This window comes from Salvia splendens, chromosome 9 (assembly GCF_004379255.2).
Source record: "Salvia splendens isolate huo1 chromosome 9, SspV2, whole genome shotgun sequence".
Classification (NCBI taxonomy): Eukaryota; Viridiplantae; Streptophyta; class Magnoliopsida; order Lamiales; family Lamiaceae; genus Salvia; species Salvia splendens.
Genome location: NC_056040.1, coordinates 319,554 through 346,534, shown reverse-complemented (window position 1 = coordinate 346,534; position 26,981 = coordinate 319,554). Strand labels below are relative to the sequence as shown.

General features: G+C 39.1%; 6 protein-coding genes and 1 pseudogene across 11 annotated transcripts; all 7 read left to right on the top strand.

The window, feature by feature from the left end:
• The first annotated feature begins 472 nt into the window (after positions 1-472).
• Positions 473-1,796, top strand: LOC121748045 (annotated as a pseudogene).
• Positions 1,797-2,443: 647 nt separating this feature from the next.
• On the top strand, positions 2,444-4,654 carry LOC121748282. Its single transcript, XM_042142532.1, has one exon. The coding sequence runs from the start codon at positions 2,822-2,824 to the stop codon at positions 4,487-4,489; it is 1,668 nt and encodes a 555-aa protein (XP_041998466.1). The 5' UTR covers positions 2,444-2,821; the 3' UTR covers positions 4,490-4,654.
• A 968-nt stretch (positions 4,655-5,622) lies between these two features.
• Positions 5,623-12,832, top strand: LOC121748066 (importin-5-like). The gene is made up of 19 exons (XM_042142274.1): positions 5,623-7,137; positions 7,699-8,007; positions 8,107-8,172; positions 8,249-8,413; positions 8,605-8,679; positions 8,772-8,926; positions 9,192-9,327; positions 9,412-9,481; positions 9,566-9,693; positions 9,784-9,840; positions 10,473-10,658; positions 10,746-10,838; positions 11,022-11,107; positions 11,185-11,251; positions 11,339-11,405; positions 11,490-11,626; positions 11,804-11,895; positions 11,979-12,045; positions 12,116-12,832. Exons 1-19 carry the CDS (start codon positions 5,908-5,910, stop codon positions 12,278-12,280), a joined length of 3,351 nt encoding a protein of 1,116 aa, XP_041998208.1. The 5' UTR covers positions 5,623-5,907; the 3' UTR covers positions 12,281-12,832.
• A 304-nt stretch (positions 12,833-13,136) lies between these two features.
• On the top strand, positions 13,137-13,754 carry LOC121748043 (ethylene-responsive transcription factor ERN1-like). Its single transcript, XM_042142263.1, has one exon. It carries the CDS (start codon positions 13,137-13,139, stop codon positions 13,752-13,754), a length of 618 nt encoding a protein of 205 aa, XP_041998197.1.
• A 636-nt stretch (positions 13,755-14,390) lies between these two features.
• Positions 14,391-17,451, top strand: LOC121749611. 5 transcript variants are annotated; one of them, XM_042144188.1, is made up of 8 exons: positions 14,391-14,655; positions 15,357-15,477; positions 15,655-15,760; positions 16,097-16,279; positions 16,363-16,776; positions 16,851-16,952; positions 17,035-17,114; positions 17,205-17,451. In XM_042144188.1, exons 2-7 carry the CDS (start codon positions 15,430-15,432, stop codon positions 17,097-17,099), a joined length of 918 nt encoding a protein of 305 aa, XP_042000122.1. In that variant the 5' UTR covers positions 14,391-14,655; positions 15,357-15,429; the 3' UTR covers positions 17,100-17,114; positions 17,205-17,451. The 5 variants fall into 5 exon arrangements, with proteins under 5 accessions (XP_042000122.1, XP_042000121.1, XP_042000120.1 ...); XM_042144187.1 differs by having other exon boundaries at positions 14,392-14,655; positions 15,365-15,477; positions 17,035-17,451; XM_042144186.1 differs by having other exon boundaries at positions 14,393-14,655; positions 17,035-17,451.
• Positions 17,452-19,783: 2,332 nt separating this feature from the next.
• Positions 19,784-23,395, top strand: LOC121748301 (mitochondrial dicarboxylate/tricarboxylate transporter DTC). Of its 2 annotated transcripts, none has more exons than XM_042142564.1 (6): positions 19,784-20,012; positions 20,771-20,854; positions 21,780-21,841; positions 22,059-22,420; positions 22,514-22,728; positions 23,098-23,395. In XM_042142564.1, exons 1-6 carry the CDS (start codon positions 19,896-19,898, stop codon positions 23,152-23,154), a joined length of 897 nt encoding a protein of 298 aa, XP_041998498.1. In that variant the 5' UTR covers positions 19,784-19,895; the 3' UTR covers positions 23,155-23,395. The 2 variants fall into 2 exon arrangements, with proteins under 2 accessions (XP_041998498.1, XP_041998499.1); XM_042142565.1 differs by lacking the exon at positions 19,784-20,012 and adding an exon at positions 20,030-20,455.
• A 720-nt stretch (positions 23,396-24,115) lies between these two features.
• Positions 24,116-26,848, top strand: LOC121748300 (5'-adenylylsulfate reductase-like 5). Its single transcript, XM_042142563.1, has 4 exons — positions 24,116-24,538; positions 25,349-25,530; positions 25,881-26,005; positions 26,118-26,848. Exons 1-4 carry the CDS (start codon positions 24,347-24,349, stop codon positions 26,546-26,548), a joined length of 930 nt encoding a protein of 309 aa, XP_041998497.1. The 5' UTR covers positions 24,116-24,346; the 3' UTR covers positions 26,549-26,848.
• The last annotated feature ends 133 nt before the right edge of the window (positions 26,849-26,981 follow it).

Sequence of the window (26,981 nt, the reverse complement as noted above, 5' to 3'; positions counted from 1 at the left end):
TATTGAATTCCAGTTCTTGTTTTACTTCCGCCTTTAACTCCATATCATTCTCATACACACACACACACATGCAATTTGTAGAATTGGTGTTTTTGGTTTATAATTCAAGAACTTTCTGTTTGGCATTGATTCAGGTATAAAGATTTAGCCTTTTTTTCTTCTTTCCTTGTAATTTCAGCTTCTCCATTAGTCTTAAAAACTAAAAACAGCTCGTTTTCTTGAACATATATATATATATATATATATTTTCTCTTCTTTGTAATTTGGCTCTTGCATTTACAGTTACTTCAGCTGAATCAATGAGTTGAATTGGTGTTTAGTTTTGGATTTTGTTTGGTTAATACTATGATTCTGTGGGTGTTTAGATATTGATTATGGTGGATTATCAACTTGTGTAAATCTTTGTTTTCTAGAGAGTGATAAGCCCGGTTCGATCGGGTATCTGAGGTTTAGAGCCAAGAAAAGTGAAACCATGAGATTGATTGAGGCTCAAGGTGATGATCAAGAATCGGCTGCTATAAAGATGCAGAAGGTCTACAAGAGCTTCCGGACCAGGCGAATGCTTGCTGATTGTGCTGTTCTGATTGAGCAGAGGTGGTGGAAATTGTTGGATTTTGCGGAGCTCAATAGGAACTCCATTTCATTCTTCGACGTTGAGAAGCACGAGACATCAATCTCTCGCTGGTCAAGAGCAAGAACAAGGGCTGCCAAGGTAGATTCATTTTGGTTGCTTAATTGTCTGTTTTTCACCTAAAAAAGTTGTGTGTTTCAGGTTGGAAAAGACTTATCACAGAACAGCAAAGCTCAGATACTCACCTTGCAGCACTGGCTCGAAGCAGTGAATATGATTAGTAGCAATGAGGATCGGAGAAGATACTGATATCGATTTTCTTAATTTGTTTGCTAGATCGATCCACGACACTGTTATGGACACAATCTACATTTCTATTACATGGAATGGCTGAAATTTCAAAGCAAAGAGCCCTTCTTCTACTGGTAATTAATTAATAGTGTCTGTAGCTAGAATCTGAAATATTTGATGACCTTTTTCGAAATGGTTATATAGGAGAGGGGAAGGAAGTTAATCTTACGGAGAAGTGCCCTCGTTCTAAGCTTCAACAGAAGTGCATCAAGTACCTTGGACCAGTAAGTTATTTAACATAATTTTTAGTATTAAAAAGGATTGCATATTGACTAGTGATTTGTTGTTTGTAGAGGGAGAGGGAGGCTTACGAAGTTGCAGTGGAGGATGGAAGCTCTTGTACAAGAAATCTGGGGAGCTTCTCAACACCATAGACCACCCAAAGGGCTGCAAGTGGATCTTTGTCCTTAGCACGTCCAGGACCTTGTACGTCTCAAAAAAAGACAGAGGCTCGTTTCAGCATTCTAGCTTCTTGGCCGGAGGAGCCACGCTGGCTGCTGGGAGGATCGTAGCTGATAAAGGCGTGTTAAAGGTATATCTTCATAATCCTATCCTCAGTGCATTGATTATTGAACAGTGCCTTTTTTTTCGGATTTCAACAGGCGGTCTGGCCTCACAGCGGGCATTAACGGCCTACAGCCGAGCATTTACAAGATTTCGTATTGTTTCTCAAGGATGGCAATGTGGATGTTGAGAAAGTTAAGGTAGAAACAACCAGGTCATGTATAATTCCTTTTCAAGATTAGGTTGTGTTATTTCAATAGTGTTAATTGCATTGTTTATACAAGGTTAGGTCGGTTAAACATTGAAGTGAAAACAGCAGCTTAAGGCAAGGCAATCACCCAACACACTTTTTTGAAGCAGCTTTTATCATATTCACTTATTCATTCCTTATGTTTTAAACAGAAATACATTTTTTTCTTCTTAATCTCACAAAACCATACTAAATTTCAATATGAAAATTATCCGTTTTTTTTAATCCCTTTTTCAAGTGTTGTTATTGTTGAAAGTTTACATTCAAGATTCAAATCCCTGAGCTTAGTTTAGAAACATTAGTTGTTGCTTGTTGGTCTTCATGCACAGCCTGCTGCTTACGATCCATCTAACTCGACTTCAAGATTTACAAAACTTAGTTTTCGAGCCAATGACAAAACTCTTAAATTATTACAACTCCGTTTCAAAAAAACTTGTATTTATATTAACGATTAAAATAATACTCAGTTAACTTTTTCACCTACACAATCCACATTTTTAACAAAATGCTTTTTTAGAAACTCAAAGATTATTTTTTGTTAACGAAATAAGCCATAAACAAATTTTATAAAATTGCGTGCAAAATCCATTGAAAATAAAAATAGTATATGGGCCGAAAAAAAATGTTACTCACATGAAGGCCCGGCCCAAAACAAAACACAGCCGACACAATAGTGATGACAGGTGACTGGACTTCAGCTGGGACCCACAGTGTTCATATTCTTGAAGCTAATTTTCTTTCATATTTGTCACAAACTCACTCTAAATTCGTCACTAATTACATCTCTTGGATTGCTGTTTCTTCAAGTTTAAGACAAACACTCACTCACCTAAAAACTTGCGTTAGCAGTGACGGGCTCTTTTCAATCCCATTTGTCTTCTCCAAATTCACACCTCCAGATCCAATCTTGCTTCCATTTCTGTTCATAGAAATCGAGGGTCCGTCTTAGATAATTGGTAATCACTCCTCCCTCTGCAATTTTGTTTGAGTTCAAGATCCGAGCTTTTCTTGTTTGTGGTAGTTTCATTTTTATGCTTCTAGTAAAGGCTCAAGATCCTATTTTTTGGCTTTAGACTATTATATAGATTTGTATAAAGTGGATTTGAGTGGATTTTGGGGATTTGTTACCTTGCTTAGATTATTAGATGAAAGAAGTGAATCAAACAGATCCCATTGGGCAGAACGTGATAAAGCTGATAAGCAATGTCTGTTTCTCAGTGTTTGTGTTCTCAGTCTTGATTTTCAGTGTGATTGCAATCACATACCAACCCCCTGACCCATGGGAGTCATCTAGGGCTCTCACTAAGGTCTTCACCGATGTCGAAAACGCCACATTCCATATGGACTCATCGATCCTCAGGACCGGTGAGGACGTCGCCTATGCACCCGCGTTGAGCCCTGTGGGGTCTATAACCGAGTCCAACATTGAGAAATCCGAGGAGGCACTCGGGAAGAACGTGACTCTGAAGCCCAGTTGTGAGGATGTTGATTCGTCGGTTGTGAATTGCTCGGACCCGAGGGTCTTGATCGCAATCCAGAGGTTTAACTTGAGGACTTTCAAAGGGATTGTGTTCTTGGAGTACCAAGCCCCGGTGAATGGGACGAGGCCGGATGAGTGTGACGTGTCGTGGAGGTTTAGGAACCGGAAGGAGAAGTCTTGGAGGCGGTATAGGGATTTTCGTAGGTATAGGATTGGTTTTAAGGATGATTGTAGTGTTAAGGTGGTGAGGGCCGGGCGATGGCACTCTGGAGTCAATGCTCGTCGTTTTAGGAGTAGGGGGAATGGCACGAGGAGTGGTCAGAGGGTGAGGGGTGCTCCTCCGACCATTAGGGATGATGAGATCAATGACACGATCGCGACATTGGGGCCGGATTCTGCTTTTAGGGGAGGGAAGTACTTGTATTACTCGAGGGGAGGAGATCACTGCAAGGGGATGAATCAGTATCTTTGGAGCTTTCTATGTGCGCTAGGCGAAGCTCAGTTCTTGAACAGGACGTTGGTGATGGATTTGAGCATATGCTTGGCGTCTACTTACACGAGGAGTGGCAGGGATGACGAAGGGAAGGATTTTAGGTTCTACTTCGACTTTGAGCATTTGAAAGAGTCGGCTTCCATTGTGGAGGAGCGCGAGTTTCGTAGGGATTGGAGGAGATGGGAGAAGGGCCATAAGGCGAATGTCCCGGTTAGGAAGGTTGAGAGCTATAAGGTGACACCGATGGAGCTGAGTAAGGATAAAAGCTCGATTATCTGGCGAGAGTTTGCTGGTGGTCCGGAGGAGAAGGGCAACTACTGGTATCGCGTGTGTGAGGGTGAGGCCGGGAAGTACATCAACAGGCCGTGGCAGGCGCTGTGGAAATCGAAGCGGCTGATGAACATCGTCTCCGCGATCAGTGGGAGCATGGACTGGGATTACGATGCTGTGCACGTCGTTCGGGGACAGAAGGCGCAGGACAAGAAGCTGTGGCCTCACTTGGACGCGGACACAGCGCCCGAGGCCATAGTGGCGAAGCTGCAAGGGGAGGTGGCGCCGTGGAGGAACTTGTACGTTGCGACGAACGAGGGGTTCTACAACTACTTCGACAAGCTGAGGTCGCACTACAAGGTGCACTTGCTGGATGACTACGGGTACCTGTGGGGGAACACGAGCGAGTGGTGGAACGAGACGACTCAGCTCAACGGGGGGCGGCCCGTTGAGTTTGACGGGTATATGAGAGTGGAGGTGGACACTGAGGTGCTCTACAGAGCCAAGAAGAAGGTGGAGACCTTTAATGACTTGACTAAGGATTGCAAGGATGGGATCAATACATGCTGAACAGTAATACAACTATTCATTTGTGTTTCTTTTTATTTGCTTGTTTTATGGCATCTTACTAGTTTTATAGTAGTAGTACAGTTCTTGTCAGGATCGAATGTTAATTGTGATTGAATTTATTGTGATATTATGTTGAATTTATAGATGACATTGTTGATTGTTGAATGTCGAACATTGCATATATTCGGATCTCATCAATATCTTTTGGGTAGATCGCAATTAGAACTAGCTCGATTAATCTGTATGTGATCGCAACTACTCTATATGTAATCAAGCCAGCCCGACCCAATTAGGCCAAGAACAAATACACGTAAGAGCATCAGCAGTGGCCGACGTCACCGCGGAATTCCCACCGGCGTGCCGGAATTCCGTGGCGGACGTCCGCCATTGTGCGTGGCATGCACGGATACGGAATTCTGTCGAGAAATTCGCAGTTCCGCTGGGAATTCCGTGCGGACGTCCGCCATTGCGTTGATTCCAGCGGAATTCCCGCGCAGAATTCTCGTTTATTGCATTATTGTGGGAAGTCCGTCGGGAATTCCGTCACTGTGCAGTGGGAAGTCCGTATGACGTGGCAGGAGGTGTTTTTGGGAATTTCGCAGGGAATTCCGTCGGGAGTTCCGCGCCATTGCTGATGCTCTAAGTCCATTTCACTTTGTTTTATTTTGATATAATGCTTTTGACCTTTCATTAATAAAAAAATTTCATTAATTTTACCTATACGAAGAGATGAATTAATATAACATACTACTAATAGCTCTTACATAAATCATATGAAAAGGACAAATGTGGGCAAGTGTCTTAGGCAAAAAGTATAAAATGAAATTATTGCAATATTAAGTAGTGACTAAATTATGTACAACTTCCATTATTTTTATTCTCAAACCATCTTTATAATCATATCCCATATTCAATAATCAATATCAATAGTAGTAGTATAAAAATGATCCAAAATAGAAGCAATTATTCCCCATTCAATAATAAAAATAGCAACAAAACAATATTTTTCTTACTAGTAGTATTATTTATTTGGATTCCACCTAATTAACAGCAAATCATAATTCAAAGCCCACTTAGTCTTAATTAACCCCACCATCATCATTATCACAGCGCTTTATTTTCCCTCCAGTTCACTCTGCTTCGGAAACTTGTACTCCGCGCTTCGCGTAGTTGTGCAATCCCTCCCTCGTTCCGTCTGTGTAGATATATATACAGATAGATTTATAGATTCACCTCCAGTGCGTGGTCTCTGTGTGTGAGATAGATAGATAGAGAGAGTGAGTGAAGCTCTAGAGAGAGACAGAGAGAGAGGTTATCTTGTCGACATAGCAGAGCGCCATCTTTGCGAGGGAGATATCGCGAGGGAATTGAAAGAGCGAAAGCAAACCCTAATTGCTGAATCGACGCGACGCAGTGCGATGGATGCGGAGGCGACTCAGCTCCAGCAGGCGCAGCTGATGGCGGTTCTGGGGCCGGACCCAGCGCCATTTGAAACCCTAATCTTGCATTTGATGTCATCGGCCAACGAGCAGCGTTCTCAAGCTGAGTCGATCTTCAATTTGCTGAAGCAGAACGATCCTAACTCGCTCGCGCTGAAGCTCGCTCACCTGATCTCGTCCTCCGTCCACCTCGAGTCGCGGGCCATGGCGGCAATCCTCCTCCGGAAGCAGTTGACTCGGGATGAATCATTCATCTGGCCGCACCTTACCGAGTCGACTCGCTCCGCCGTGAAGAACATCCTCCTTTCCGCTATCCAGAACGAGGAGTCGAAATCGATCATTAAGAAGCTGTGCGACACCGTTTCTGAGCTCGCTTCATCGCTTATCCCCGACAATCAGTGGCCGGAGATTCTGCCCTTCATGTTCCAATGTGTGACTGCTACGTCGCCCAAATTGCAGGAATCCGCGTTCCTGATGTTCTCTCAATTGGCTCAATTTATCGGGGAAACGCTGATTCCGTATATCACTGATTTGCACGCGGTGTTTCTGAATGTGCTCAATAGTTCCCCCAATCCGGATGTGAAGATTGCTGCTTTGAGCGCGGTTATCAATTTTATCCAGTGCTTATCTAGCTCAAATGATCGGGATAGGTTCCAGGATTTACTTCCTGCGATGATGAGGACGTTGACTGAGGCTCTGAACTCGGGGCAGGAAGCCACCGCGCAGGAGGCTTTGGAGCTGCTGATAGAATTGGCTGGAACGGAGCCGCGGTTCCTGCGCAGGCAGATTGTCGATGTGGTTGGGTCGATGCTGCAGATAGCAGAGGCGGAGAGCTTGGAGGAAGGGACGCGGCATTTGGCTATTGAATTTGTGATTACGCTTGCGGAAGCACGGGAGAGAGCACCTGGGATGATGCGGAAGCTGCCCCAGTTCATTAGCAGGACGTTTTCTATCTTGATGAAGATGCTTACGGATGTGGAGGATGATCCGGCGTGGCACAGTGCAGAGGCTAAGGATGAGGACGCAGGAGAGACGAGTAATTACAGCGTTGGGCAGGAGTGTTTGGATAGGCTGGCAATCTCACTTGGTGGGAACACTATTGTTCCTGTGGCGTCTGAGCAGTTGCCGGCTTATTTATCTGCTCCCGAGTGGCAGAAGCATCATGCCGCCCTCATTGCCCTTGCACAGATTGCTGAGGGTTGTTCCAAGGTATAAATATGGTGAACATTTCATATATGTGGGCACTTTTGTGTCACTCGAACTCACTAATACCTGTCTTTTGTTCATATCCTTGCAACACTTTTTTACTTAGGACTTAGGACTAGGAGTGTAGTTAGTAATTATTGTTAGCTCGGAGAGTTGCTATTTTCTTGCTTTTGAACCATTTAAGTGTTCTCTGGGACCTGGGTTGTTTGGTCTTATGCTCAAACATGTATTGGGTGCTATAACTAATGTAGTATTATAGCAGTTTAGGGTATTTTTTATGCTTCCATCACGGATTATGGCAGGAAAGCCATGCATGCTCATATTTTAGTTTTTGCATTTTTAGTGGGACTTGATCTGGTTGACTGTCTTGTTCATTGATGGTGCATGGTGATAGTTGCTCATCTTTGCTTTTTTATTTGTCAATTAACATATTTTAATTGGTACAATTTGGAAAAATGTTTGCTGTATATGTTAATTACTGGCTTGACTAGGGCTGTGATTTTGTTGGCCTAGTTTTGTAACTTCTTTGGTTGACAGATTTCCCTTTGTTATCTTTTTTTATAGGTAATGATTAAGAATCTTGAGCAAGTGGTGAACATGGTCCTGAATTCTTTCCAACATCCCCATCCTCGTGTGAGATGGGCTGCCATAAATGCAATTGGCCAGTTGTCAACTGATTTGGGTCCAGACTTGCAAGTTCAGTACCATCAACGAGTGTTGCCAGCATTAGCTGCATCTATGGACGATATTCAAAGTCCCCGAGTACAGGCACATGCAGCCTCAGCTGTTCTCAACTTCAGTGAAAACTGCACTCCAGAAATTTTGACACCTTACTTGGATGGGATAGTGCACAAGCTTCTTGTGTTACTGCAGGTGCAAATAGCTGAGGGCAAACTATGCTAAACTAATTACATAAATTTTTGGCTGTCCAAGTGCATATGTGATAAACCAGTTATGTTCTATAAATTGCAGAATTCCAAGCAAATGGTGCAGGAGGGTGCCTTAACTGCATTGGCTTCGGTTGCAGATTCATCACAGGTATGTCAGTCTTGTATTAATTTCAGCAAGTAATGGTTGCTTTACTTGAATGCTTAATCACTTGATGTTCTGGCAGGAACTTTTCAAGAAATACTATGAAGCAGTTATGCCTTACCTGAAAACTATATTGGTCAATGCAACGGACAAGTCTAACCGCATGCTTCGTGCCAAAGCAATGGAGTGCATCAGCTTGGTTGGGATGGCTGTTGGAAAGGATATATTCAAGGAGGATGCCAAGCAGGTGAAGAACCTGTGAAATAGTTATGGCATTTTTTTTATTTTTTGGGTGGTGTTGTACTTCTGTTCTTTCTTCCTAATTCCTATGCACTATAATCTATGTAATTTATCATGTCATACTTCCTGCAGTTCTATAATGACTTGGAAACTCAATTGCCACTTTCATATCAATAACACTCAGTTTTCTATTCCAAGGTAATGGATGTGCTTATGTCATTGCAAGGCTCACAATTGGAGACAGATGATCCCACTACTAGTTACATGTTACAAGTATGCCACGTTCCCCTGAATGCGGATGAGCTTGAATGTTTTAATATGCTTCTTTATATTTGCTGTAACTATTACCTTCTTTTCTGCTGTAGGCATGGGCCAGACTTTGCAAGTGCTTGGGACAGGATTTCTTACCTTACATGAGCGTAGTCATGCCTCCTTTGCTTCAATCTGCCCAGCTAAAGCCTGATGTGACGATCACATCTGCTGATTCCGACAATGAAATTGATGAATCTGATGATGAAAGGTTTCCTTCGTTCATACATTCCTTGTTTCTGCAACGGCCATTCTTTTTTTTTGTCCTTTAAATTTGTACTGATATGGATGTTTAGTGACACTTTAGGTGTAAAGGTGAACACCCTATCCAACCACTTTGATATATTTGATCATATTCTGTTCTATTTCTTGCTGATACTCTATACTAATGGGTCAACATTCTAAACTCACCCTGCATAGATTTGTCCTTTTTGCTTAGCTCCAATTTCTTAATCAACTCTTTTACTATATTCCAGCATGGAGACCATCACCCTCGGCGACAAAAGAATAGGAATTAAAACAAGTGTCCTCGAAGAGAAGGCCACTGCTTGTAATATGCTGTGTTGCTACGCTGATGAGTTAAAGGAAGGTTTCTACCCATGGATTGATCAGGTTGGTGAATGTACATTGGATTTGGCTTTGTATATGATAGTTGGAACTGTTTCAGATTGTCACACTCCATCATGTTTGGTTTAGGTTGCGCCAATTTTGGTTCCCCTTTTAAAATTTTATTTCCACGAAGAAGTCAGGAAAGCTGCTGTTTCAGGTAATATAGGCTTGCTTAATTTTGTGATTCGTGCCTGTATACAAATGCCCTGCATGTTCAAGAATGTTTGATATTCATTTCTAGCAATGCCGGAGTTATTGCGATCTGCAAAATTGGCTGTGGAGAAGGGTATCGCTCAGGGCCGTAATGAGCAATATGTTAAGCAGTTGTCTGACTACATTATTCCTGCCTTAGTAGAAGCTCTACATAAGGTGCCGACTTGCCTCCTTGTGTGAAGAAACTAATTTTGGTTGCAATGCTTGATATATGTGATGTTACATAAGCTATTTTATATCATGCAGGAACCTGATACAGAGATATGTGCAAATATGCTGGACGCGTTGAATGAATGTGTCCAGGTGGGTACTTATAACCAATTAAATAAACTGTTGAAATTGCTGAAACATAAATAATTATTGGGCCAACATAACTAGTTGGCTCATATTTGATGTTTAACTGTTTCTGTCCCTTCTTATTGTATGCTTGCTAAAAGCTCTAATGTAGATGCATGACAAAAAATAATCCATCTTCTATGTTTGTTACACAATTACAAAGGAGACTGTGAGTGAGCAAGTTTATTGTATCTAGGTTTTACATCTTCAGTGGATTTCTGTCTATGCTGTGAACTTCTGGTTTTTTTCTTTGGGCTGAGGCCTGAACTCATCAAAGTGATTAGTTGCCAGAGAGTAGTTAGTATCTTTTTCTTTTACTTTAATGTGCATATCTTTCATCAGCTGTAGCAGTATATTTTCAGCTTAAGCATTTTCATGTCATGTTTAAATTGGCTGCTAGATTTTCTGCTTTGGCACACGTAGCTGATTTATTTACCTTATTGATTTCATTTGATATAAGCTTCACGCTTGAATGGCTATGTCAATTGTTTTACTCATGCTCTGAAATTTCATTTACTTATCTAGTATACAACCAGCAAATGTATTTTATTGTTCTACACAACCATTTGACATTTGACTATGTCCTCTCCTCCTCTCAGGTTGCTGGACTGCTTTTAGATGAGGGTCAGGTTAGAAGCATCGTTGAAGAGATAAAACAGGTGCTTACAGCTAGCTCAAGTAGAAAAAGAGAGAGGTCAGAGAGAGCCAAGGCTGAAGATTTTGATGCTGAGGAAGGAGAATTGCTAAAAGAGGAAAACGAGCAAGAAGAAGAAGTGTTTGATCAAGTTAGTCATTTTCTGCTTCTGCTTAGCTCTTCCCTAGTTGTTAATACTCATAACTGAACGTTTATATTTTTTTGTTTGGTGGTTCAGGTTGGAGAAATTTTGGGAACCTTGATTAAAACATTTAAGGCCTCCTTCTTGCCTTTCTTCGAAGAATTGTCCTCATATTTGATGCCGATGTGGGTACGTCTCATTTTTTACATGTGTCGCCCTGACCTCCTTTTCTATGTATATGGCTTACTCTTGTTGAAGAGGATCTTAAGGAATTGAGGAAGATAATTTTAACAGTGCTAGAAGTCCATCTCCATCTATTTTGTGTGTGTGTTTCTTTTTTGTCTAAGTTTGCCTTGCCTCCTTTCATGGCAGGGTAAGGATAAGACAGCTGAAGAGAGAAGAATTGCCATTTGCATATTTGATGATGTGGCTGAACAGTGCCGTGAAGCAGCTCTCAAGTATGTACAGATGCCATAGATTTTGGATTTGGTTGAAGTTGTGTAATTTCTTATGTATTTCTTTTTATTTGGATCAGGTATTATGATACATATCTTCCTTTCCTGTTAGAAGCATGTAATGATGAAAATGCAGATGTTCGCCAGGTTTGCTTTCATCTTAAATAGTCAAATTTATAACGATGTCAATTATGTAACGTGTGCATCTCTGAGTTGCCTCACTGTTATTCTCAGGCTGCTGTATATGGGCTTGGTGTGTGTGCCGAGTTTGGTGGTTCTGTATTCAAACCTCTTGTTGGAGGTATGATGTACTTGCGCACGTGCTTGTAGAATACACATATTCTTCTTGACATATTATGCTGAATTTGGCTATTACTTTGTCCAGAGGCTCTTTCAAGGCTAAATGTTGTTATTCGGCATCCCAATGCTTCACAGCCGGAAAATGTGATGGCATATGATAATGCTGTCTCGGCTCTGGGAAAGATATGCCAATTCCATCGTGACAGAATTGATTCAGCTCAGGTATTTGCTCAGTTGGTTATTTGTTTTTATGAATTAAAATGTAAGTTCTGTAAACATTATAAAGATTAGATATAGAGATCCTATCTTGACTATGAAGTGCTCAGTTGGTTCTGCTATGTGTAGTGTTTTCAGGATATTTGATTAAGGCCGCACTTCTAATGGTTGGTTGTATTACAGGTAATTCCTGCCTGGCTGAATTGCTTGCCAATTAAAAATGATCTTATCGAAGCAAAAGTTGTTCACGACCAGCTTTGTTCAATGGTCGAGAGGTGAGCAGCTTACATTATTCTGCCCCAACTTCTTCTTCTTCTTCTTCATTTAAACATTTGACAATCTTGTCTCACTGTGACAGATCTGATGCGGAAGTTTTGGGTCCCAACAACCAGTATCTTCCTAAAATTGTTTCTGTATTTGCTGAGGTTTGTTTCGTACATTCTAAATTGTTACCACTTTGCTTTTTTCAGTATCGAGACATTCTTTCGATTACAGGTTATCTGTGCTGGCAAAGATCTCGCAACAGAGCAAACAGCTAATCGAATGATTAATTTGTTGAGACAACTACAGCATACACTGCCTCCATCAACCCTTGCCTCAACATGGTCGTCTTTACAGCCTCAGCAACAGCTTGCACTGCAGTCTATTCTGCCATCATAGTGGTCATGGCTGAGAAAGGGCAGCAGCTCCTCCTCTTCTCCTCTGTATTTATCTCATTCGTATATTGTTCCTCGATTCTTTCAGATGAGAGATGCCGCAGCATTCATCTGCAAATGGTTTGTGCACCAACCTGTTTGATGGTTTGGCTGAGCTTGGATGCGTTTTGCTAGCAAATGTAGACTATCTTGTATAATGTGTAAAAAGCAGTTGCCTATCTTGAAAGGAAAAAATGAGCTTTGTCGTCTCTCTGCAGTGAGGTTGGGTGGGGATGATGGAGGTCCTTCGACCAAAGAGGTCCCCGTTGTGGTTTTGTTTGGTTCGATTGTGCAGTCGGGGTTTTGTCGGAGGCAAAATCTGTCGCAGTTTTGGTCTCATCATGTTGTTTTTAAAGTCATACAAGGATTTGGTTATACATGGCCATTTGCTTTATTGGTATTTTTTGTAATTTTGTTGGTGATTTATAGTTTTTGGATTTCGATTGTGGTATATGTCCAGTGGATATTGATCTGTCAAACTATTTATACAAGTCTCCCACTTTTGTAATCTGTTCAACACGATGATACAATTGACTTTTGTTAATCTAGCATTCGACAATTTGACCCTCATAACCTATGTCCAAATTCTAATAGTACTACTAAACTTGTACTTTCATTCACTCATAATCCTTAAACTTATCAAATCTCGATCATTTTCCATCAACATTCATTACAAGATAAAGCCTGTCATGCTTAGGACTATTGACAAAACATCTTCATTGAAAAATCAGGCAACCAACCACACAAGACAACTAAATGGGACAATCCAACACCTTGTATAAGACCAACATACTTCTCTTTCTCCACAACAATCCTAAGAAATGGACAACAACCATGGAGCCTCCAAGTCACGAGGTCGTCACTCCACCAGAAGCAAGTTCGTGGGCGTGAGACAGAGGCCCTCAGGCAAATGGGTCGCAGAGATCAAGAACACAAGTCAAAAGATCAGGATGTGGCTGGGGACATTTGACACGGCTGAAGAGGCTGCTCGAGCCTATGATGAGGCGGCCTGCCTCCTTCGTGGCTCAAATGCGAGGACCAACTTCTTCAACAGCATTCCCTGCAACCCCGCGCTCTCTTTGAAAATAAGAAACCTTTTTAACAAGAAGAAAGACCTAACCAACAATCAAAAAACACACACTGTTTCTTCTACTAGTAGTACTAATCCTACTTGTAGTGACAACAACATTAGTGTCTTGAATCCAGCATACTTCGAGGATGCTAACAAGCCATGTTCGAGCTGCTTCGTGGGAGGAAATGAAGCGCCTCGTTGCAGCTACTTTGATCAAGCTTCTGCATATGTGATGGATCATTATCAACAAGAAGGTTTCTATTTCCAAAAGGGAGAGAATGAGGGGCAGTTTTCGGATTTCGAACTGATGAATGAGTGCAATGATCCTTCCTGGGATTTTCCTACTCTGTGCCAAATATTCTGTTAAAGCTTAAATCTTTCAAGAATTCCTTTTACATCAGCAGTTTGTAGTTCCTTCTCGGAAGCCCATTTTATGTACTTGCAAGAACTTATTAATTTGGCCTTTTCTTGATATAAGCATAAGATAGCCATTCTTACATGACTTGGTTATGTCAATAACAAAACAAGACTGGTAAGCAAAAGAAACACACATCCTTCTTCTTGAAGTTATGTATTTTGTAATAACTATTTACTATTCATGACTGTAATGGACTATTCATGACTGTAATGGACTATTCATGTGGAGTAGGAAACACAACTAAAAAAGGGAAACAAGGTGACAAATGTATTGTTTCACTGATTGTGGACAATAACTCCTCCTTTTTAGCCTTTTGTAGGCAATGAGTTTTCTGTTTGATTTTTTCGTTGTTTCAATATTCAATGCTTGTTAAATGTATTCGATGATATCGTAGTTATACATGTGCTAGCAATGGTAGATTGACCCAAATTCACTTATTTTGAAAAAGAAATAACATAACACTACCTAAAAACACAAGATTTCATGTTAATTGCATATAATCCCTAATCCATCAAATGTGTATCATCTCCTATATAGTTGGAATAATTATGAGAGAGAACGAAATGGGGGGAGAGAGTGGAATTACACTCGAGAAAAGCAGAAAGAAGAACATGTAATGGGTGTAGCCACGTCATCTCCATAGCTTTCCCTTTCTACAATAAAAAGACCAAACATTTGAATCAAATTCTCTTAATACAAACTACTAACCTCAAACAACTTCTCCACCTCTCATTTCTCCCTGTTTCTGTACAAATTATTCAGTTCATTCCTACCAAAAACAAAGATCGTATTTTTACTCTTATTTGCTTTCCTTTTTCCCTTTCTGCTCACCCCCGTTCATTAACTAAAGGTATAATCAATTCATTGCTTAATTATTTCAGAAAGTGAAGAAAAGATGCAGCCCAGTTCATTTATTGCCATGATTTTGCTCAATTTTGCTTTTTATATATATTGAAAATCTGTGCTTGATTGTTGTCTGGTATGCTGCTTGCATTAAATAGGGTTTGTTTGTGTTTTGTTTCCATTTGTATAACATATTCTCTAGGAATCATCATCAAATTAGCTGTTTTCTTTGTGTTAGCTTCTATTTGTTTCTTTGGTTAAATGATGCTGTTGATTCTCAAGCCATGAACCTTTTCTGTAAAATTATTGAAAGGTAGACAAATCAAGTCTTGTATGAATTGGGATTGTGGGATTTAGTTAAATTTTGAGTTGCTTCCAAATTTGTATTGTTTCTGGTCAAATTGTGAAACCGACACACCATAAATGGAATAGAAAAAGTAGAGTAGCGTGCAGAATAAAGAGACATTTTTGTTCAATTTATATTATTTTCTGAACCTAGAATATTAGTAGGAATGTTCAAGGTTTCCCTTTTCATTCTTCTTTTGTGGTTCAATAATAAGAAAAAATGGCAAACGTTGATAGAAGCACTATATTCTTATTCATGATCGGTATTCTGCCTTTTCTGATGCTTAAAACTGCTGTGTTCGAGTTTCATGACTTATAGCTGTTTCTGTTTCTTTGTGCTTCTTCCGATGCCTTATGATTCAGGAGCGTAGGTGTTGCAGAAAGATTTATCTTTTTACTCGTACTCTGATTGCATCCGGGGCCACTATTCGGAGAAATGGATGGCGGGGAGGGCAGAACACTATCGACTCAAGATATACAACTGGTGAGCCTTTGGAATTGAATTAGTTTGAACGGTTGGTTTGCATATTTGATGACATAGAAAGAAATAAGGTAAGTGTGCTATTCATGAATGCTGTGATGTAGTTTTAGCAATTCAGTTCAGCTTTGATGTCAACGAGCCTCCGGATTCGTCTGATGGATTGTATGTTTCCCGTCTCAGGTACAAAATCGTATTGAACAGTGTCTTCAGCATTACATGAATAAAAAAGAGGTCGTTAATGCTCTCATTGTTCAGGGCAACGTCGAGCCTTGTCTGACTGAATTAGGTATGATTATCTGGTTCTGCCTCGTCTTTGATTATTACTGGACAATCTTTAGCACCTATCAGTGTATTTTATAATTTTCCGAACTCCACGAATAAATTGTAGGAAGATGGTTGTGGAACGATCAACAATAGTGATCTCGTATTGGAAAGATGCATCAATTAGTGTATTTCTTAGGAAATACTAGTAGTACTATATTAGTTCGTTTGTTGTTATCCCTACTTGTTGCAGTAGTGACTTGATGGGGCTCGAAAAACTTATATATTTGTATCGGCATCTTGGTTGAATCACTGTGCTCGAATGTCCATCCGGTTAATCCTGCTTGCTGCTTGTTTCCAGTTTGGCAGAGGCTTGAATATAAAAATCAAGAATTTTTCAAGGCTTATTATCTCAAGTTGTTGGTGAAGGAACAAATATTGGAATTCAACCGTTTACTTTCCGAACAGGCAGATCTGATGCGTAGAGCCCCTTTAAACCGAATCACTCCTTACCTTCCATCTAACGGATCACACGTCTCACCAAGTAAGACAGATGATATTTCATTGTGTTCGTTCAACTACTTTTGCTTCCGTTTTTCTCTGATATCCAATATTTCTATCTTGCAGCACAGCATATCTCGAATACCCAAAATGCTCACCCCGGGAAAACAGAGAACACGCAGCAAGCGAATACGTCCAACAATTGTGGATCAGCAATCCAACCATGCATGCAAGGAGCTATCAACGGGCCTGTTCATACTAGAAAGATTGATGTTTCTCCAAACCTGCTCCTTTCTCAGAACTCAGAGCTGTCTCAGATGATAAATGGGAAAAGTGGTAGCTCGCCTTTCGCTTTTAGTCCACCTAGCAATTATCTGGAATCACGCCCTCTGATTGGTGATGCGCCCATGTCATCTTTCAGTAGCGTAGATTCTAACACACAGCATCTCACCAACACTCTCATGGACGGAGACACTTCCGCCTTTGGATTTTTCGCGCCTAGTTTCCCCGAGCTGGAAGCTGATTTCACCACCAGTTCTGGTCTGATTTCTCCCTCTCCACACACAAACACACACACAAATAAAAACCTCAAAATCTTGACTTCTGAGATATAGTCGAATCGTGTGTACTTTGTATGTCTGTATCAGATTTACTGGAGGGTTACTGTGGGCCTCAATTCCTACCGACCGACACTAATGACTTTGTGCATCCTCACGGTGTGTGCATCAGTGAACTCTAGAGGTGTGCACCGTTTCATAACTAATATACTTACACGACTGGTCTACTCTCTTTCTCCAGGGGAAGTCGAGAATCTGGAACCTGGATCGAAAAGTATGAGATTTCAGTGCTTTGGTGGCGATTGACTCGATGTTCCAAGTGTAATTATTTGCCTCAATTTCGTATCGAATCGTATCGCTGCCAACTAGTTGTATGATAGTTTGTGCTGAATTATGTGTCTGGTGCTGCAGTTTGGCTTGATAGGAACAAAATGAATCATCTCAACACAACTACTATAATTCTTGAGTAAGATTTAGTGACTTGTTTAACATTTTGGGTGGTTTAGTTGTATGGGTGTTGTTAGGTTTCATCTATATTTATGTATAGTGATGCTAAAGTTGTATAAATAGGCCATTGTTTGTTTGTGTAGATTGTAGTATTTGTATAAATGTTTTGATTTCCATTTTTCAGTCATATTAACAAATACTCCTACTATAATTTGGTTAAAATATTAGTACTAGCACAATATATATATATATATATATATATAAATGTTATAAAGAAAAGAGGTCCTTTGGTACAAGTTTGTTGACCTTCTAAAAAAGAACACTATTCCTACCTTCCCCTTGAAGAGGTTGAATCAACATCGAAAAAGTGGCGACGTCGAGCTTGAATCCATGGCTCTTCCAACATTGGAATTGCATAGTCCATGTTGAGAAAACCTTGTACGTCAGGCAAAGAATCATCGCTTACCATTTGCATCATCAAATCCTTAGCCTCGCACTCGCACCCGCACCAATTAGAGTAGTGTACGACGCTATATGCAAACCTTTAGATGGAAGCTCGTCGAACGAACATATCCTTTGCTTGTAAAACTTGATCATCTTTGCATAATCCATGAATGAGGATATTATATGTTACTTACTATATCGGAAAATGCTTCGGCCTCTACACAAACCATCCAACAAGTTGAACAGATTTGCATCGGCCTTCACAAGCATTATTCATTCTATAAGAAACCAAATCGTGTTGGCAATAATCATGTAAAAAACTTCATCGCACCGTCCTATTCTGAAATATCCATTCATCAAAGTGTATTGTAGCTCCACACCGGATCTAGCTGCCAACAGAAAAATATTTATTTTGAGCTTGTGCTACTATGTTTCTTAGCATACAAAAACCCAGTGTATGGATATGTATTTGTTTCATAATCGCCCCAAATATGTTGCATATAACCACATTTGGGTGGAGGTGGTGATTGCATAACCCTTCAATTAATTATACGTCACTAACATTGGGAGAGCATCATCCACCTTGCATAGCCCCTATCAATAAGATTATTGTAAATATAAACATCGCATTTGCAACCACCTTTTTCCAACACACTGAGCAATTGGAGTGCCTCCAGACCAGAGTATGTCCAACTCTGCATTCAGAGCAAGATACGTGCGTTCATTGGCCACGCAATGTTTCTCACCCCACCACTTCCACAACAATTTTGCCACGCTTAAATGCAACAAATTAAACCATTTTTCTTTCTCTTAATTAAGTAGAACTATACATCAACAATTACAATTGTTAGGAACATTAATAAATATACTATCACACATTTTCATTTTTATGACTCATACTATTTTATGCAAATTCACAAGTATTCTAAAATATTTTTATTGATTTCTATTTTATTTAATTACAAAAATACAAATAAAATATTACTCCTATGTGAATTAGATTGAATTGAAATGAACGGGGGTAATTACACCATGCATATAAAATGTTTCATCAACGTTACAAATTAGTACAAAAGGTTTTAAGTTAGCATATATCATACAAAAAGTTTGATTATTGTTTCAAATTAGTACATTCCGTCAAATAACACTAACACCGTTAATTTTTTCTTATTTTTCATTCTTCACTCCACCCCAAATTAGTATTTCTTAGTATCACATATTACCTTCTTAAAAGAATAGATAATAATTTAGTCAATAAGTATTAATCAAACCACTTTTCTCATGCTTGGCATCCCATAAATTCTTATTTTTATATTTATCAAATCCAATGAGAACTTATGTTCAAAGAAAGATGAGAAGTAGTGGAAACAACACTATCAGAAACAAGAAACAAGCAAAGAAAAAAATGATGGGATTTTTCTAGAGCATAAAGCAATGGGGTCAATAATTCATTCTGAATAGAGGAGTGTAATGCTACGTTGCATCTGCTTCAGTTCAATACTAAATATTTAAAATAATGAAAAAATTCGGCGGTCAGACTCTACAACAAGGCAAATCAAAGCAACAAGACCAAAAGGAAGAAATGCACACATCAGCAACGAGGAAGGAGGTGACAAAAAAATCCATCTTCATTGCTGTTCAACTTAGACCAACGGCAATGGTGTGCCATCATTCTTCGAGTATTATTCATTTTAATCATTATTCTAATGAAAATGGAATTTCATTCTAGGTGTTTATCACAATTTTTATTTCACTAATGCAAGTATTATTCATTTTAGGTGTTCATCACGATTTTTATTTCCAGGAGTATCATGCAAATATGATAAAAAAAATAGTACCAAGAAATAATTTGGAGTGGAGTGAAGGATGAAAAATAAGAAAAAGTTAACGGTGTTAGTGTTATTTGACAGAATGTACTAATTTGAAACACTAATCAAATTTTTTATATGATATATGCTAACTTAAAACTTTTTGTATTAATTTAAAATATTGGTGAAATATTTTGTAGGTAAAATTTACCCGAAATGAAGGAGGAGTATTATTTTACTTATAAAACAAAATTATATTGAGAATATTGATTGGAATGGGAACCATAAAAACCCTTTGCATAGTCTCTCACTTCACACCAGAAACCCTCGTGTTGTTCACTTCACCTCACTGTGCTCTTTCTCTCTTTAGTCATCTTTTTTTTTGGTTGAGAGAGAAAGAAAAATGGCCGCCGAGAAGCCCAAATCAGCTGGGGTTTGGCCTACGGTGAAGCCCTTTGTTAATGGCGGTGCATCTGGAATGCTCGCTACATGCGTTATTCAGCCTATCGATATGATCAAGGTATCCAATTTTGTGTTTGATACTTCCATACTTACTCTATCTAGTAAATTACAGCTCTTAGCTAAAATATATTGTTTGATTTTGTGGGATCTCGTGTATTGTTCATAGATGATTGCTGGGTTTTGGGATGGTGATACATCTTATGGGTTTCTTTTTTTGAATCTAAAAATTGTATCTTGTTAAGGATTGGTGTCTCTTTGGATCTCTCTTTTGCCGCTGTCATGGGTTATAGATTTCTTGTTTTTCATGGGGGTATGGGTTTAGAGAATGTGTTGATTTTTTTGTGATGAGTAAGTGTTTCCTGGTTGGAATGTGAATTCTTGATGGGCTTTGTTAGATCTAATGATCAATCTATGTTTTTGAGGATATGGGAATCGCTGATTTGGGATGGCATTGAATGCCCTAACTTGTGTTTTGTATCAGCTGAAGGATAATCTTATTAGGTAAGATGGGTTTCCTTTTTTAATCTTGTTAAGGATTGGTGTCTTTGTGGATCTTTCTTTTTGCTGTTGTCATTGGTTATAAACCTCTTGATGTTTATGCGGTTAGAGAATGTGTTGTTTTCCACTTTTTTGTTATGAGCAAGTGTGATATGGTTGGAAGGTGAATTCTTGATTTGCTTTGTTAGATCTAATGATCAATTTGTGTTTGTGAGAATCTGGGAATCCCTGCTTTGGGATGATGTTAAATGCCTTAATTTGTGTTTTGTATCAGCTGAAGGGTATTGAATGTTGATCTTTGTGCTCTTCATTTTTCAGGTGAGAATACAGCTAGGCCAGGGATCAGCTGGCGAGGTGACCAGAAATATGCTTAAAAACGACGGTATCGGTGCCTTTTACAAGGTTTGTTTGTATTGAGTTTGTATATATATCTTTTTATGGTCTTTGTAATCCGAAGGTGGTTTTGGGCATATGGGATTGTGCTAAACATTTGGCCTTTGGTTGATTTGTGAAAGAAGTCGAGAACTTTAAAAAAAAATAGTGCCATTGCCTGGCTTATCTTCACTCATCTGAATCATTTTTCTCGCATTATACTGCTCACGATCAAGCCATGGATTTGATTGGAACTGTCTTTTGCACTTTCCAAGTATGGCGTCTTTTTTATTTTAGATTTGTTTACAAGTGATGGTTGAATGGTGTGGTACCTTTTACAAGGTTTGTTTGGCTACAGTTTGTTATGATATCTTTTTTCGTGTTCTTTGTAGTCTGGAGGTGGTTTTCAGCATATGGGATTGTGCTTAATATTTGGCCTTTGGTTGATTTGGTTTATAGTAAATCGTGAAAGAAGCTTTTCTGCCATTGCCTGTCTTATCTCTACTCATTGGAATAATTTATTTTGCATTATACTGCTTCCGATCAAGCCATGGAATTGTTTGAAACTGTCTTTTGCACTTTCATAAGTGGTCGTTGAATGATTTTCATAAGCAATAAGTCTCCAAATGATGTTGGAGAATGTTTGTGACATTATTACTCCACGGATCAGTATGGCCTGAGTATTATGGCTCGTTGATTTTGGTTGAATCATTTTGCCTTCGCCACCTCTGTTTTGATCCCGGATATCTTTAAGCCCTTCTCCTCTAAATTCTGATTTTCTTAATACCAGCAGTTATGTCAAAATACTGCAGCGTTAAAAGTACATCTGTATTAGCAACAATGGTTATCGATTTAAGATAGAACACACTTCTTCTGTTGCACAAAAATTTAGCTGTTATCGGACGTATTTGGTCTGCTACTAGACTCCTTTAGTTAATTTTATTTGTTTCTGCAGGGTTTGTCGGCCGGGCTTCTTAGACAAGCAACATACACAACTGCTCGTCTTGGGTCGTTTAGGTAAGTAATTGCTTTCGATCTTGTTGATCAATGGAATCATGACCATGTTGATTAGGAAACTATTGGCTCTTGCACATCTTGTTATGTACTTACGTTCCTTTTATACGTTTGCCTTTTCATAAAATGAACTAGTAGTTTTTACAATGCCCAATGCCCCTTTATCTATAACTGCACAGTAGCATTTACTTACTCTTGGAACTTGTATTTCTTATCATAGGATTTTGACAAACAAAGCAATAGAGGCTAATGATGGGAAGCCGTTACCCCTTTACCAGAAGGCTCTATGTGGACTGACCGCAGGAGCAATTGGAGCATGTTTTGGCAGCCCTGCTGATTTGGCTCTCATTCGTATGCAAGCTGACGCTACACTACCTGTCGCGCAACGAAGGAATTACACTAACGCATTCCATGCCCTTTACCGTATTGTTGCCGATGAAGGAGTGCTAGCACTGTGGAAAGGTGCCGGTCCAACTGTGGTGAGGGCTATGGCACTCAACATGGGTATGCTTGCTTCGTACGATCAAAGTGTGGAGTTCTGCAAGGACAATCTTGGTCTTGGAGAAGCTGCTACAGTTGTTGGTAGGATACTCTTTTTTTTTTGCACATACGCCTCGTTTTTCCTTCACTCTCGATTCTTGGCAAAGTCTGAAGCTTTTCCATGATCTTTTTCAGGGGCTAGTTCCGTATCAGGTTTCTTCGCTGCAGCCTGCAGTTTGCCCTTCGACTATGTCAAAACCCAAATTCAGAAAATGCAGCCCGATGCTCAAGGGAAGTATCCTTACACGGGCTCTCTTGATTGTGCCATGAAGACGTTGAAGGCAGGCGGACCCTTCAAATTTTACACTGGATTTCCAGTATATTGTGTCAGGATTGCTCCTCATGTCATGGTATAATCTCCTCGCTCTCTCTCTCTCTCATATCATTAATTCTATAGTACCCCTCACTCGATTATCAAAATAACGAGTAAGTGATGTCACGTTCTGGTATAATTATAATTAACAGTTAGTACTTTTAATATACTTAGGACTATAAATTTTTTACTTGTATATAATTGAGTATTACGACAAAGGTGAACGTAACAAAGCAAGTAGTCAAAAGTATCGAATTATATACATATACAGAAATATATGAAACAGTATAAGCTGAAATTATATACACAAATAGACAAAAACTCTAATCGAACAACGAATAGTTGTTTTATGAGTAGGCCTCCTTTGGGAGTGTTAGTTTTGTAACGTTGGTTTTTGATGCTGCAGATGACTTGGATATTCTTGAACCAAATCCAGAAAATGGAGAAGAAGGCTGGGCTGTAACTCAAGGTGGAGAAGCTGGTTTTTGAGCTATGAATTCAGAATAATGTTTGGCCATTTTGGAATATTATTTATGAGATTAACAGACAATCAGATTTTTGTAGTGACCTGGATTTGGTTGAGATTAGGATATGATTGCAGCTGCTGGGAATTTGACATTTCACTTCATTTGGATTTTTGGTGGGGGGTTTTATTCACTAAATAATCAATACATATTCTCAGCTGCAGAAATGCTTTTGATTTATAGTACTGTACTATACACCTCTTTCTTATGCTTTCTTCAACTATTTACCATCATTTCCATATATCAATTTCTTCATGGCAGGTGTTTCTTAAACTATGAGAGGTTGTCCCGTCATTGGTTAACGACATGGTTTGGATCATGATTTGTTTGTTTCCCGGTTATTGGTTGGATCTGAGATGGTCATTTACTTCTTCTGTGGTCATCAGATTGTTGTCATTTGTGTGTTTTTTCTGCTCTTTTTTTTTGAGATCATGTAAAAACCATCAGATTTTGATATGTTAAGAGAGAAATAGAAGAAATAAAAAAGTAAGTGACATAATGTTGCGAGTGTTATGTTATGAGAGGAAAAATTAATTAAAAAAAACTAATTGAAGTAACGCTAAAAAAAGAGTGAAAGAAATAATTAGATATGCTAATGATGATTTATTTCTTACAAGAACAGACATGTGATCACACACATACAGCCATAATGTAGTATAGGCTTGCCTCTAAATTTTAGTTTTAGTGGAGTGCTTGTTAAAAATTTACAGGTATCTTATTTCTCACATTCAATTACTTGAGCATAAAAATATTTGCATCCAACAATCTAATGAATTAAAATTCAGCCGATGTCTAAGTCAAGTGAGATGAGAAAAACTCGTATATCTAAAAGGCATAACTTGGATCAACCTCATGTTCGTGTACATGTTTGCCTCTATTGTCCGACTCTAGGAAACTATAGTAAAATATATCATGAATTATAGTAGTATTTATTAATCACAACAAGATAAATGAAATTAATCGATAAACTAGGGGAAAAAAATTAACTTTATAAAAAAGGAGGAATAAGAGAAGATAGATTGGTCAATCCTTAGATTTTGGGGGCTCATCATTTCCAGCTTAATTTCTAAGGTTTACTTTTCTTTTCTTTTTTTCCAATCTCTTATTTTGGGGGAATTCGGGAACTTGTTGATGTTGTCCATGGATATTTCGATGGGAAAATGCGTGTTAATGTTGATGGTGTGTGTGATGACGGAATCAGCAACCTCGTTGCGTTTGGATTCTTCCTCCTCGTCTATTTGTCAGCTGGATTCCGTACCATTTCTTCACGATCTCAATTCTCAGTGCCCGTTTACCGGCCCCTTCACTTCTTCACCGTTTCAGGTATTTTTTTCTGGTTGATTGATTGATTGAATGATTTTGTGTTGTATGCTTAGATATTGGAATTTGTTTTCGTTTTATTGTAGTATTTGGTGAAATTGAGCTTAGAAAGATTCGGAGTTTTCTGTAATTGGTTGATGTTCATGGATAGTTATTGAGCTTGCTGATTATCATATGATTACCTTACAATTAGGGTTCATGTTTGTTGTGGAATTTGGGTTTTTGTTTGAGGACCTTTTTGGTGCTCTGATTTCTCCACCTGCTGTCACAGAACTTTACTTTTAGGTGTGATTATAGAGCATGGTTGCCTGAATTGCTAATTATGCGTCTCCTTGTAGATGATAAGTGGAATTCTCTTAGCTTTGATTTGGACTATTGGTAATATGTGTTCGACTATTGGTGTTCGTTCAATATCCTGTTATTGTAATCTGGCATTCTAGGATACAACGTGATAAAAGGAAACTATGGATTGTGTTTGAAGCTTAAATGGCTTATTAATTCTCCTATCATTCAATCAACTGTTGCATAGATCACTTGGTCCAGGGTCTCAAGCTGCCACTTGGACATCACAAATAGAACGATCTAAGAAACCTCAAACACATATCCTCTAAGATTGTGTGTTCCGGTTAGTGTATGTATAATTTTATATAGTGATATTGAGTGACAACTTTGGATTGATCTGTGTGTGAGTAGCAATGTGCGAAGTGCTTCAAGTAAACTTTTCCATTTCTATTCCTTTTGATGTGCCAAATTCTAGAAGATTATGTTGGTTTATTTTATTCATCATTAATTGATAACCACATATTTGTGAAGGTGAATGGAGAAGCACTTGATAAAGCTATCGCCTCCATTAGGAAGAATGAATATATGGCTGTTTTGTTTTATGCCCCCTGGTGTCCTTTCTCAAGTATCTTCAAGCCTAGGTTTTCTATACTCAGTTCCATGTATCCTCAGATCAAACATGTGATGATTGAACAATCTTCGGCCATGCCTAGGTGGGTATTTCTATTGATCTAATCTATGTTCATTTCATGTACATTTCGTCGACTGGAATCCCAACTAACGGGTTTCTTATAAATCAATGATTGGCACTCATACCATCCAACTACATCTTGGGGTAGAGAGTACTTCAGTTGAGTTTGCTCCTTTAAGATAATATAGGGACGAATGGCATTCGACATAATTAAGCTATTGTTGTCTTGTGGACTTGTGGTATGCATTGTTGACAGTTTAATGAGCATAGACAATCTTGTCGACGACACCTCTGGCCACTGGGAGGTTTATAACCTCTATTTTTTAATCAAATGTCAGCTTTCATCAAAATCTAACCTATATTTGTGTGCAGTGTTTTCTCTAGATATGGCATTCATAGTGTGCCGTCACTGCTGATAGTGAATCAGACAACACGGATTAGACATCATGGTAGCAAAGATCTCCAGTCACTCGTGAGTTTCTACAAAATAACCACAGGTATTGCATATGCAAAATCATCATCTCTTGTATGTATTCAGATTTTTGTGATAGTACTCTCAGTGGGAACCACATTCTTTTTCAGTTTCTTGAATATTTTTATTTATTTCAGGTCTAGATCAAGTAGTAGATATAGCTGAAGAAACGCATCGCCATGAGGAAGCCTTTCAGGTTTGGGATGGAGCATCTCTGAAAGAAACCTTGTTGAGCGAACCTTACCTTGTACTTTCCCTAGTATTTGTTCTCTCTCGAGCATTTCTGTATTTCTTTCCAGAAATTGTGTCCGATCTATCAGCACTATGGGTTGCCTGCATTCCTCATCTGAATCTGGGGATTTTGGGGGAGTCGAGGCAGCTTCTCAGTCATGCTCTCCAACTTATTGATGTGACGAGAATTTTGAGCAAGCTGAAGATTTGTAAAACCAGGAACTTCCATGAAAGGGCAAGAAATGCTCGGGTGTGGGCGTCATCCCTCGCGTCTGTATCCTTGGGCGAGACATCTTCTTCATCGAGAGTATTAACGTCGAGAGACTTCGAGAACTAGGTGAGCTCAATCAACTCAGACTGCCTGTGTTGTATCCGGCTGCAAGAAGTAAGTGATAATCAGCAGTCACCCCCTAACCCCCCAAAACATGAAGGGAAAAAGAAAAAGAAAACTTCCAGAGCTTGTTTCTTTGTCTCCTCCTTTCTTTCCTTCCTTTTTTCTTCTTTTTTACCCTTTTTTGTTTATGCTTATTATATGTAGGGGCTATATACCCTTTTGTATCATGTAAATTTTGCAAAAATATATTCCTCCATTGTATATTATTCATGTAGTTATTTGAGAAAGAGTTACATGCAAAAATATATTCCTCCATTGTATATTATTCATGTAGTTATTTGAGAAAGATGATCTCTCTCTCTCAACCAACCAAATATATGAGCCTGTTGTGCAGGTAGTTACTATATAAGCAAAATGAGTGAAATGCATAATCGAA

Coding starts and splice junctions, on each gene's coding strand:
- LOC121748282 (XM_042142532.1), top strand. CDS start 2,822: ATGAAAGAAGTGAATCAAACAGATCCCATTGGGCAGAACGTGATAAAG.
- LOC121748066 (XM_042142274.1), top strand. CDS start 5,908: ATGGATGCGGAGGCGACTCAGCTCCAGCAGGCGCAGCTGATGGCGGTT. Junction 9,328..9,411: donor TCTACCCATGGATTGATCAG/GTTGGTGAATGT, acceptor TGTTTGGTTTAG/GTTGCGCCAATTTTGGTTCC. Junction 11,896..11,978: donor CTTTGTTCAATGGTCGAGAG/GTGAGCAGCTTA, acceptor TCACTGTGACAG/ATCTGATGCGGAAGTTTTGG.
- LOC121748043 (XM_042142263.1), top strand. CDS start 13,137: ATGGACAACAACCATGGAGCCTCCAAGTCACGAGGTCGTCACTCCACC.
- LOC121749611 (XM_042144188.1), top strand. CDS start 15,430: ATGGATGGCGGGGAGGGCAGAACACTATCGACTCAAGATATACAACTG. Junction 16,777..16,850: donor TGATTTCACCACCAGTTCTG/GTCTGATTTCTC, acceptor TCTGAGATATAG/TCGAATCGTGTGTACTTTGT. Junction 16,953..17,034: donor TGACTTTGTGCATCCTCACG/GTGTGTGCATCA, acceptor CTCTTTCTCCAG/GGGAAGTCGAGAATCTGGAA.
- LOC121748301 (XM_042142564.1), top strand. CDS start 19,896: ATGGCCGCCGAGAAGCCCAAATCAGCTGGGGTTTGGCCTACGGTGAAG. Junction 20,855..21,779: donor GTATCGGTGCCTTTTACAAG/GTTTGTTTGTAT, acceptor TTGTTTCTGCAG/GGTTTGTCGGCCGGGCTTCT. Junction 22,421..22,513: donor AGAAGCTGCTACAGTTGTTG/GTAGGATACTCT, acceptor GATCTTTTTCAG/GGGCTAGTTCCGTATCAGGT.
- LOC121748300 (XM_042142563.1), top strand. CDS start 24,347: ATGTTGTCCATGGATATTTCGATGGGAAAATGCGTGTTAATGTTGATG. Junction 25,531..25,880: donor CAATCTTCGGCCATGCCTAG/GTGGGTATTTCT, acceptor ATTTGTGTGCAG/TGTTTTCTCTAGATATGGCA. Junction 26,006..26,117: donor TTTCTACAAAATAACCACAG/GTATTGCATATG, acceptor TATTTATTTCAG/GTCTAGATCAAGTAGTAGAT.